Source organism: Notolepis coatsorum (genome assembly GCF_963971535.1).
Source record: "Notolepis coatsorum genome assembly, chromosome: 20".
Classification (NCBI taxonomy): Eukaryota; Metazoa; Chordata; class Actinopteri; order Aulopiformes; family Paralepididae; genus Notolepis; species Notolepis coatsorum.
Window position 1 is genome coordinate 61,052,322 of NC_140184.1, and position 12,187 is coordinate 61,064,508.

General features: G+C 39.9%; 1 protein-coding gene across 1 annotated transcript in view; it reads left to right on the forward strand.

Annotated features, from left to right (window-relative positions):
• The window catches only part of kif13ba (kinesin family member 13Ba), a gene marked incomplete at its 3' end in the record, with an annotated part of 212,184 nt that overhangs the window by 14,654 nt on the left and 185,343 nt on the right, over positions 1-12,187 (forward strand). The window contains exon 2 of the mRNA XM_084337338.1: positions 613-706. Within this exon, the coding sequence (XP_084193464.1) occupies positions 613-706 (94 nt within the window). The remainder of the gene's footprint in view (positions 1-612; positions 707-12,187) is intronic.

Consider the following 12,187-nt stretch of genomic DNA (forward strand, 5'->3'; position numbering starts at 1 on the left):
GTTTATAGATGTCCTCCACTCCAAAATGTTTTTGGTTTGGTTAACTCTTCTTGAGGCATGACTTTGACTATACAGATTGTTATTGTGCAGAATTTGTCACCAGATCGCCTTTTTCACATCCTTCCCCTGGAGAGAGAGCTTCTCTGTCCTGCCCTAAAATCTCAGTTGCATGTGTGATGTCATCGTGTCACCAATGGCTCGAACCTCTCATGGGCCAATAAGTGGATACTTGACACCTTTAGCTTCAGCAAACCCAGACAGATGAGTAGGTATTGACATGTCTTGAAAGAATATAAACTGCTGACTTGGAATTCCTGGTAAATATCAATGGGTGCTTGTTGTCAATTTGCATATTTGTGGATCCTTGCGTTCTCAATGAGGGCAAAGTTGTAGAGATATTGAACATTTATTGAACAATTTGGTGGAAAAAACACATTTATACAAATCGCTGTGATCGGATGATAAACATTCTATTCGAGTAGCAGGTGCAGTCGTAGCCTGTTTTGAGACCACCATGCAATCGGAACCATTCTCTGGTACATTTGTTTAGGCAATATTATGATGGGCCTTAATGATATGGTAACATTACAGTATGTGTCTCCTATCCCACAGAAAAGGAGTTGAACACAAAATGTGTGGTGGACATGGAGAAGAACCAGACCATCCTCAACCCTGCAGGAGGAAACCTGAGCAAAGGAGACTCCAGGTGGGCTACACCCCCCCCCCCCTTGTACTACTGTCTTCTCCAGAGTCAGACAAGGAGATAGATACCAATTTCCTCTCTGTGCATTCAGTAGAAAGCTATCTGACTGCAAGCTAGCATAACTTAACACAAATTAATGGAAGCGGATATGGATCACTACCTAGCTTAAAACTCCAGGAGAGGTGTTTTTGGCCAACAGCCTGGCTAGCTTCCATTAATTTGTGTTGAGCTAGGCTAGCTTGCAGCCGGATAACTTTCTACTGAACACACAGAGGGGAAATTGGTATCTATCTTCATGTTTGACTCTGGAGAAGACTACATTTCCCTACATTTTTGTGTGTTCCTTTTAATGTTGTGTCAAGAGCTTAGTCAGTCAATTTGAGAATGGACAGGGGCGACTGTGGCTCAGGAGGTAGAGCAGTCGTCTGGTAATCGGAAGGTTCCTGGTTAGATTCCCGCTCCTCCTGGCAGCGTGTCCTTGAGCAAGACACTTAACCCCTAACTGCTCCTGATGAGCAGGTTGGCACCTTGGCCTTGCACGATTGCCTCCGCCGTCGGTGTGTGAATGTGAGACATAAGTTGTAAAGTGCTTTGGATGAAAGCGCTATATAAATGCAGTCCATTTACCATTTTACCATGGTTTACAGTGATAAACAGTGTAGACAGTGGTAGGGTGACACATTTTGTTTACATTTGGATTCCAGATTCCAGCCCCCCCCCCACACACTAGGAATGCACTGTCTGATACCATTATTTCTCTTGATACTGAGTGGTATATCGGCCGATACAGAGTACCATCCTGTTTGTTACTATTATTGATTAGTATAAAGTAAACTGAGACCATTTGTTTGGGGTCAATGGACAAAATGATTTAGATATAATGGATATAAAGTTATTGATATGTAATCTGTTTTCTTCCATTACAGAGATTAAATGTGACTCTTATGGTAGGGCTGCACAATTTTGTGAAAGAGTGTGATAGTGATTATTGTGGACAATATTGCGATATAATAAATAAATTAGTCTTAAGATAAGATATTCTTTTATTGATCCCCTTGAGGAAATCCAGGCGTCATAGCAGCATGGGGGAGGTACGGGAAGGGCAATAGAAGAAATACATACATATAGGCAATAAAACCATAGTAAAGATAAAATAAGCAGTGTAAACAATATAATTAACTCTGAAATATAAGAATATGAGCAAGTAAACAGTGTAAGAAAAGGTGCAGATGAGGGTATAATATGATCAGTTATGTTATATGTTACAATAAATATGAGCAATAAACACTTAGAATCTGAATATATATACTACAATGAGTAAAAGTCTGAATATATACTACAATGAGTAAAAGTCAAGTAAACGGTATACATAGGTGCAGTATACATGAGGTACCCTAACTGGCATGATATACGTCATACGTTATACATTGTAGTCCGTGCAGTTTAGGTGGTAGAAGTCAGACACACTTAGTGATCAGACATTCCTAGTAGTTCTCCAGTTCTGCTGCCGTTAGTTCTCTCCTACTTGCTTGGTTAACACGTTGGGTTCCGGAAACGTAGAACTACGTTTTTCTCACTGTATTTCTTTTATTCGCTATTGTCATTCATAATTCAGCGGGGAACCTTGTGCATACTGTTCTGAGTGTGTCTGAGCTGGCAGACGGTCTTATACCGCCCTCTAACGCCTTCAGCCATTATTGCACGCCATTAGAAACGGGGTCTAAACCACATTTCATGTATTCACGAGGAAGGATAATAATGATAATCTAGCGTTGATTTCAGGAAGATTCGATAATCAGGCGAAAAATTTCAACGTGTTTATTGAATTGAATTGAATTTGTTTTTTTCCTGGAATTACTCAGAAGCACCCAAACTATATTCATATTCAAAACAAATGTACGGATGAAAAAATTATCAGTTTTTTGTACGTTGACTGGAAGCAACTCACTGACACTCGACGGCGTTATTAGACCCATAGCTATACTATAAAATATAGGTTTAGCTCTACAAACTACAACTACGTTTACAGCCTACAGCCTGTTAAGCTGTAGGCTGTATTTCGCCTAAAGGTACATGCCTAAGTAAATGGAAGATTGCTCCACTTCTGCAAGGTCAATTTGCATGTTCTTGGTATCTAGGAACATCTAGGGACCTGGTGGTATGTATTTCCAGTGTCAGAAATATTGTGTCTGTTACTAGGCTGAGTAAATTGTAATGAAGAAAAGGAGAATATAAATTATGATTTTTGAATCTTTGATCATGTTAAATCTAGGGCTGTCTTAAATACTTCGAAGCTTCGAAGCTTCGTTCGATGGCACAAGCTTAAAAAAAAAAAAAAAAAAAATCGAAGTAAATTTTTTATTTTTTTTGCCTCCAAAATCTTGCGCCTCCATTCCAATGAAACGAAAGTAAGCGGCGCCTTCCCGCCTCCATTCCAATGAAACTAAAGTAAGCGGCGCCTCGACTCCACTTCTCTACAACAAGCATGTGGAGATTATCTGTATTGAAAACAACAAGGACATGTGCAGCAGACATGTCGAAGAAGAAGTCATCAGACATGTGGTTACACTTTAAAATATGCAAAGACAATGCCCAAAAAGCCGAGTGCCGGATATGCCAGAAGAAAATGGCATATCACAACTCTACAACAACTTTGTCAAATCACCTAAAAAACATAAGTATCGTTGTACACGACGGCGACGCCACACAAAACATTAATAAGGCTATGCCTATGCTGCTATGACTAATGTGTTACCAAGTTGGCTAATTTAATTGTAATCATCTGCTTTTGTAGGTGCATTGTCTGATATAATTATAAATTATAAATTAAATATAATATAATTGTTTGCTTGATAGACGAAGGTTGCAACATAATTATGTAATGTCATGTCGTTGGCTGTGAGAGCAGCCCCACTGCACCCAGGCAGCGCAGCAGAGTGAAACCTTGTCGAAAGGGGCTACTTAATTAATTAATCCAATCCACTTTATTTATAGAGCACATTTAAAAACAACAACGTTTACCAAAGTGCTGTACAATTCCCACAACATAAGATTAAAAAAAGAAGAAAAAAAATATATTATAAATATTTTTTATTATTTTTCTCGAAGCTTTGAATTAAAATCGAAGCTCGGCCCCGAAGCTTCGATTGCCAAAAAAAGCTTCGAAGGTCAGCCCTAGTTAAATCTGCGGGGCACGAGAAAATGCTCACTGAGCTCATTCACCACCTTATTGAGATCATGTGTACAAAAAATCGAAGCAAATGAACCGCGGGAAGATGATTAAACAGAAGGATTTGTAGATACAGTAATTAATGATAATCGATTTTAATTATAAATTCATATTTGACCTTGACCTTGACATGGCCAAATCATACATCTATGGATAGGGAAAATGCTCCTCTTTCCAATGGCAGGGTTGAATCTGGATTTAGTCATGTCCTTGCGGTTTTTCCGATAATTAGCATTTTCCGATAAATTCGTATTTCCGATAAATCGTATAAAACATTGGTAAAAATGAAAATATACACTTTGACTACTGTTTTTGATAGGGTTATGGTCTTTACTCTTGGCTACAATTATTATTATTATTTTTTATTAACCTCTTAAAGGGGAACTATCTTATAAATGGCCTTTTTGAGTGTTTAGCATTGTTTCCTAGCTATGTGAACTTATATTAATATGATCTATGTCTCAAAATTCTCATATTGGCGCATTCTTCCAATTCTCCTCTCACAATATTCACCCTCACTGAATTGAGTCATTTGAAAATGTGCCCTATATGTGATGTCATAAAGACACCGCTGCATGTTAATGTTCAGGCGAACCAGAACGTGCACAGTGGTTTAGGAGCCCAGGCTCAAAACAGCTCGAGATCTTGAGGTAGAAAAATGCTGTTTTTGAGGACTTGATTAGAAATACAAAACAATGAATAAAAAAAATATATATATTACAGAGGTGTTCCATAGACTCACAGGAATTGTGTAAAAGTGCCCAAATAGTGAAAGAAATAGTAAAATAGTTCCCCTTTAACACTTTCAGTGCCACGAGGTGGCGCCAGAGTTAGCGCTTGAATGCCACCATCCACTTTAATGTTATCGTTAATATCGCCTAATCTATGTTTTAAATTATGGCTATGTGTCTAATCTGCCCGTCGCTTATCAAAGAATCCTTTTCCAGTCAGTGCTGTCAAGGCAGATTGGTTTTTTATCGCTTCATTTCCGTTTGAGAGCATTTTGAAAAGCACCCGTTTTGAGGTAAAAAACAGTCCATTCTGGGCCATTCTATGATAATCGTCTTTTACTGGAATATTCCAGAACGTTGATATTTGTCGGCCTATTTATGAATCGTTTTCAAATAAACGCTAGATGATCAATATTTTACGTACACGCACGCCCATTAGAGCCGCGCACGGATAATCGCCGTGTTCATTTCCTCTTGGATTTTTACAGTGAAACCAATAGAGGACATTTCACAAAACAGCTTATATCTTCATCAAAATGAGTCTGATTATCCTAACACTGATAACATAGATTCCTTACCTGACATCAGATGGTATCCAACTGGTATATTCCAATTCCTGATCACCATTCGAAAAAATCGATAAGTGTATAGATCCAACGTGATACAGTAGAACACATGATTCCGCGGGGCTCAGAGGCTCCAGAATTAACTCCGATAACCCCGGCTGCATCAGTGGACTGGAAAATGTGGAGTACAGGATTTTTCTCCCCATCCATTTTCATTGAGTCCATTCCAAAATCCCTTATGTCATCTGGGAGACGATAGGGGGCGCTTTTTTCCACATCTGATCGCCGGCGGCACTCGGGTAGACTAAGGTAGGCTCGCGTGATGCAATATGATTTCAGATCGCTAAAAAAAAAAAAATCAGAGAAATCTCGTGAGTGGCTTTCAACGAGATATTAATAATTCCGAGAAAAGAAAGTGTTAACATCCAAGGGCCCACATGTGGACGATTCTTTGCCGACCTCTAGTGGCTCGGGTGTGCATTTCTTTTAATACAATATATAGATGTAATTAAAGCCCTATTTGTTGCCTGTCGATTGCCCTTTCAGGTGACTAAATCCGTTCAGCGGTTCTCGAGTTACATGCCGATATGTGAGGCGTGCCCCAAAGTACGCAAAAGTACACATTACCACCCCCGACTCCCGGGGCTCTAGCTCCGTCAATCATTTGGCGATCTCGAAAATCTAATACGGGACCTTAAGGCTTAACAGGTTTGGACGGCAAGGCCAGGTCAATTCACACAATTGTTAACACTTTGATCGCCGGGGTTAAATTCATAATTTACCATCCCTCGCCAGCCCTATTTAACATGGAGAAGTTCCCCTTCTTTGCAGGGCTATAACTTTTTAAATTGTATTGCTAAATTGACATTACTATGGCCCATTCAACATCCTATATCTATTGTTCAGGGTGTAGCAACGTTATACTTTTTCATTCACATATTCATACTAAAATACGGTCTAAAGTATAAGTATGTTTTTATCGTTTTCTGCAGCTTTCTCCAGAACTTGATTTATAGCCCCAAATGCATTATATTGATGATGAAATACAGTTTGATAGGAATCTGTGCGAGATAAAAAATTTCAACTGGACGTGCTTCTAGGAGTTACTAAGTATGATCTGATGTTGACCGGATGGGCGGGGGGTCGTTTATAATTCCGTGGCCAACGTTATATCCTTCATCTAGTGTGGGTGATATGATCATTAGAGCAGTTAGTAAAGAACACGTTGAAAAATAACGCTGGATCTTACCGTATCTTCCTCGCGCCGTTGGACGATGAGCGTGGAACTGAAATATTCCTATTATGGGATGTAGAAATATCCGATCCATTTCCAGGTTGTATAATAGTATATACGTCCAAATCATGTTGTCTATCGAGTTATTTGCAATCGATCGATATCCAGTGTGTCAAGATGGAGTCTCGCTAACGATAGCGAGTGCCCGGACGAAATATGGGTGAGCACCACTTCATCCGCATCACTTCCTGTTTGGGCGATCGGCCGATCGGCCACCAGATGGCGCTCTTGAACCGTTGGAGAGTTGAGAGGGGCTCACCAGTACATATAATGTCTCCGGGGGAGAAATATGATTTCGATCACAGATTTTTGAAATATTGATATCAAAGACGCTGTCCAGTGTCTTCGGCAGAATAAGCATGGCGGCGTCTTCGGCGATTAAAGTGTTAAGGGGATGCAGACCAGAGAAAGACGTTTGTCTTGTTTACTGTCTTGTTTACATCAGGGTCCCCCATTTTCATTTCATAATGACATTTATAACAATACACAACAACATGACTTTATGACATAGGGACATACATGACATACTATGGTATATAGTAGGGCTGGGCGATAAAACGATAACTATAATTATCGCGATATATTTTAATAATCGATATCAATCGACAATAAAAAAATAGCAACGAATATATTTTTTTATTTATTTTTTATTTTTTGTGACCTGCAACAGGGCAGTGGACAGACTTGTCTTTCTTGCCTGCAACTTAAAGTAATGGCTTTGCTTGTCCAAATGACAATACTGACCAAATTGAGATTTATTTTTCTCTTGTCCATTTATTTTGTTTGCTTTCTAATTTAAAATACAGTTTGAAACCGTCTGTACACAGTAGGCTATGTGTCCTAGCAGCGTCTATGCTTTTACCAAATGGTTTGTGTTTCCGCGTTCCCGTTTTGCGCTCTGATTGGCCACGCACGTGTGACATGTGCGCCCAATCTCATGACGAGCAGTGTCTTAGCCCATTTCCGCGTCGAACAGCCTGCAAACGACCTAACGCCTAGTTTATCACTGGTTATGCTTAGGCGACTCTTTCGCAGTTGGTTATGGTTAGAGTTTGGAATCAGGGCTGGCGTTCTATCGCCATGCTCTAAGACAAACTCTAACCTTAACCAACTTCGAAAGAGCGCCTAAGCTTAACCGTCCAAAGAACTTGCAGTCACACGATTGGGCGCACATGACCAGAAACGTCCCAGAAACGTCAGTGGCCAATCAGATTTGCAAAACACACGAACCGTTTGGTAAAAGTAATGAGGCGTCCTAGCAGAGCTAGTCTCCAGTCGCGAGTCACGGTGCACATGTGCGGTGGTTTGTCCACCAAAAAAGCACCAAAAGATAGAAAATAAACTAGCAGAGCCAGAACTATTCAACTCCCCTGGAGTCACAGCCAGCAGAGAAGCCTGTTTACTTTAGCTTTCAAACCAGTTGCAGCCTGAGGTTGCAGGGCTGTAACACTAAAGATGGCGGCAACGACAAAGAATTGCTGCAAAATAAACATACATCTGTTGTTAAAAAAATTTAATAATAATAATATTTTTTTTTATATTCTTATAACAATATCGATAATTATCGATATCGAGTGATATGATAACATCATATTGTTATCGTGATATCATTTTTGGCCATATCGCTCCCAGCCCTAGTATATAGCACTGTTACATTTGTGACATACGATATGCAAATATACAGTACTGTTACACAGAATCCTAACAGATAATATATACATATGGGGAGGAGACTGTACATTAGGAGGGGGTGGGTGAAAATATATACATACGGTGGGGAGGAGGCGGTCCATTAGGAGGGGGTGGGTGGGATTTGGACAGTTTCGAATTGCAGCCTCCTGTAGGTGCTCTTTGTGAGCGGTTTTGAATGTGGGTAGGGATTCACATTTTTTTACGGCTGTGGGTAGGGCGTTCCACATTGCTGTGGCATAATTGCGAAACGTGTTTAGTCCCTTGTTTGTGCCGAATCTGGGTTGCACATGATTTGTGGAACTCCCTCTGGTGTTGTGGTCATGGTATTCACTGACCTTTTGGAAGTATTTCGACATGTACATGGGTACCTGAGTGGTGTAGTCTGTAGTGTATCTTGTAGACCAGGCCCATCGCAAGTTGCTGAACTCTGTTGTCTACTCTAAGCCATCCTAGGTTGTCAAAGTGGACAGGTGTGAGGTGGGTTCTAGGAGTAAGGTCAAGCTGTAGTCTGACCAGTTTGTTTTGTGATGTTTGTAATCTTGTTTTTAGCGCCTTTGAGGTGCTTTGGTACCATGAGGTGCAAGCATAGTCGTAGTACCCTTGAATGAGTGCTCCTGCCAGAGTCTTCAGGGTATTCTTGTTTACCAGAGACGAGATCCGGTACAAGAATCTAGTTCGTTGGTTGACTTTTGATTACATTGGATGCCATTTTGTCACATGAAAGATTTGCCTCTAGGATGGAACCCAGGTATGTAATTTCATCTCTCCTTGTGACAATATTGTCACCCACTGTGTTGTAATTTCCTCCCAGGTGGCTGTTGACATGTTCGTTTACATTCCTGAATCACATGTACCACATGGAGAATAGTACCGTGACCAGACATTCCCTGAATGTCTTATTTCATAATGCAAAGTTTCCGAATTAACTTTTTGGTTTTAATCAAGTTGTATACAATGATGAGCGGTCTTTCTCAACGGAACTCGAGTAACGTTGGCATTACACAAGTCGAGCTATGCACGCTTTGCTTGCTAATGTTGGATAGCAGTGTTGATAAGAAGGAGCCGTCTGCCAACAATGATGTTGTTTCAACAAATGTATTCACAAAATATATTACCATTCAGATGTTATTGAAGACTTCTCTGTGACCAGTAAGTACAATATGGTTACTTTTCGTAACCATTTTGTGACCTTTATGTGTGCAAATAATGCATATACGCATATATAGTATATGGCTCCTTAGTGGCTTGGATTTGACATTTAATGCGAGAAGTTGCAGGCTTTCATGCATTCAGCACATGCATGCAACTGTGGTTCTATAATTGCACAGGCTGACATTAAGACTGCAATTGCGATTAGATTAATCATGCAGCACTACTAGGCTACGTTTACACTGCCTGGTACACGTGGCATTTGACAAAGATTGGGTGATGGGAGTATTTTGCTTTAGCTAATGTTTCATATGCCTTCTAGGCACATCATCAATTGATACCTACATTTAATTCAATAACGTTAATTTATCTTCAGTTATGTTAACCCTTTCTCTGCCACGCTTATATCCATCCTTATACCATCCTCTGCCAGCTCTATTTGTCTATGGAGATGTTCCCCTTCTTTGCAGGGCTATAACTTTTTAAATTGTATTGCTAAATTGACATTACTATGGCCCATTCAACGTCAAGTATCTATCGTTTAGGATGTAGCAACGTTCTACTTTTTCATTCACATATTCATACTAAAATATGGTCTAAAGTATAAATATGTTTTTATCGTTTTCTGCAGCATTCTGCAGAACGTGAGTTATAGCCCTAAATACATATATTAGATCATCAAATGTAGTTTGATACCGATTGACGTCAGATAAAAAATTTCAATTGTACAAGGTCCTACACGTCATGCCTCATCATCTGCTGGTGACCGGAGGGGGGGGGTGGTTTATAAGTCTGTGGCCGACGTTAAATCATTTATTTAGTATGGGTGATATGTTGATCGGAGCAGTGTGTGTATAATAATAATCAAACACGCTGAAACTCACCGCAGCTTCCTCGTAGCGTTGGGCGATCAGCGTGGAGCAGAAAGTTCGCTATTATGGGATGTCGATCTAGTTGGTCCAGTTCCAGGTTGTATAATACTATATACGTCCAAATCATGTTTATGGAGTTATTGGCAACGGATCGCTATCCAGTGTATCAAGCTGGAGTCCCGCGAGCAATAGCGAGTGGCCGGACGAAATATAGGTGAGCACCACTTCCGGCCGCTCACTTCCGGTTTTGGCGATTCGCCGATCGGCCACCAGATGGCGGTCTTGAACCGTTGGAGAGTTGAGAGGAGATCAACAGCAAGTCTCAAGTCTCCGTGGGTGAAATATGATTGCCATGACAGATTTTTGAAATATTGATCTCAAAGACGCTGTACGACGTCATTGGCAGATTAAGCATGGCGAGCAATGACGTCTAAAGTCGTCCTTGGCGATTAAAGGGTTAATGTTATGCTAGGAATGGGCTGGAGCTTCTGATCATTGATGGATACGTTATTGAGGTTTATAAACTGTTCATATTCCTAATTTTAGCTAAATAAAATCTGAGTTTGTTATGGTAACCACCAGGCATTAGGTACGTTAGCCACACCAGGGCACCAGACAGAATTGGCATTGCTGCCATTTTTCTTTCTCACGGCAGATATTGTAATTGCCATGCATTATTTTCTGATCAAGTTAGATCAATACGTTTTTCTAAAGGTTTGATACTTGTGAAATACTGTATATTCCATTGATATTTCACAAGGTTAGTTGCACAAAATAATCCAGGCGGTTTGTAAACGTTTCACGTGATATTTACATTACATTTACTAACCCTGTCAATCATCATTAAGCAGCCTCCTAAAATTACTACAGCTATGACAAAGTCTGGTAGGATCAAAATAAAAGGACGAGAGAAGGAAGAATTCAGATTTTGTTCACAATATTTAATTATTCTAAACTCATTTCCAAGGGACACTCCACCACTGTCAACTTATTTTGCCACGGTGAGCATTTTAAATTGACACTCCATTAGCCGTGTAAAGTAGGCCTATACTAATTTATGGAGACTATTTGGAGACCAACAGTAAGCAAAGGAATGCATACGATCCATCAGTCAGTATTCTCAAGAGGGCTCGTTCATTTGGGCGAGGCATTTCTTGATGCATCTCCCATATACTCCAATAGAATTGGCACCAAAGTATTGCACCAAGCAGGCCATTGGAAAGTTCCTTGATCAGTGACCGACCTCACCCTTGTGTCCATATGCAGCTTGTTTCAAGTGTAAACACAGGAATCAGATATGGGTTCATTTTAAAAGTAGATTTGAACGGGTGATAAAAAGAAAATTGGATACAGGCAAAATATCTGAACTGGGCATCAAGACCTGTGGTGTAAACGTAGCCTATGTGCCAAAAATTCATAGAATCAAGTTACTTTACATAGTTGTAATACTGTGATAACAATGCCCTGTTTTAACTTAATATCGGCCCCATATGATACCAGTATCAGTTGGTCAGTCGGTTGGGCTCTAGTGTTTAGTCTTGACTCTCTTAGTCCCTAAATTTGGTCACTAAGCATTGTATAATTTATTAATTTAGTCTGGACTCTCTTAGTCCTTAAGTATTGTAGTGTTTAGTCTGGACTCTCTTAGTCCTTAAGTATTGTAGTGTTTAGTCTGGACTCTTAGTCCTTAACCTCTTAAGCCCGATGGGTCGTTATGACATCACACTAGGGCTGACCTTCGAATCTTTTTTTGGCCGTCGAAGCTTCGGGGCCGAGATTCAATTTTAATTTGAAGCTTCGAGATAAAAAAAAATATATATATATATATAATAATATATATATCTTTTAAAATGTTTTATCTTATGTTGTGGGACTTGTACAGCACTTTGGTCAACTTTGTTGTTTTTGAATGTGCTCTATAAATAAAGTGGATTGGATTAATTAATTTAAT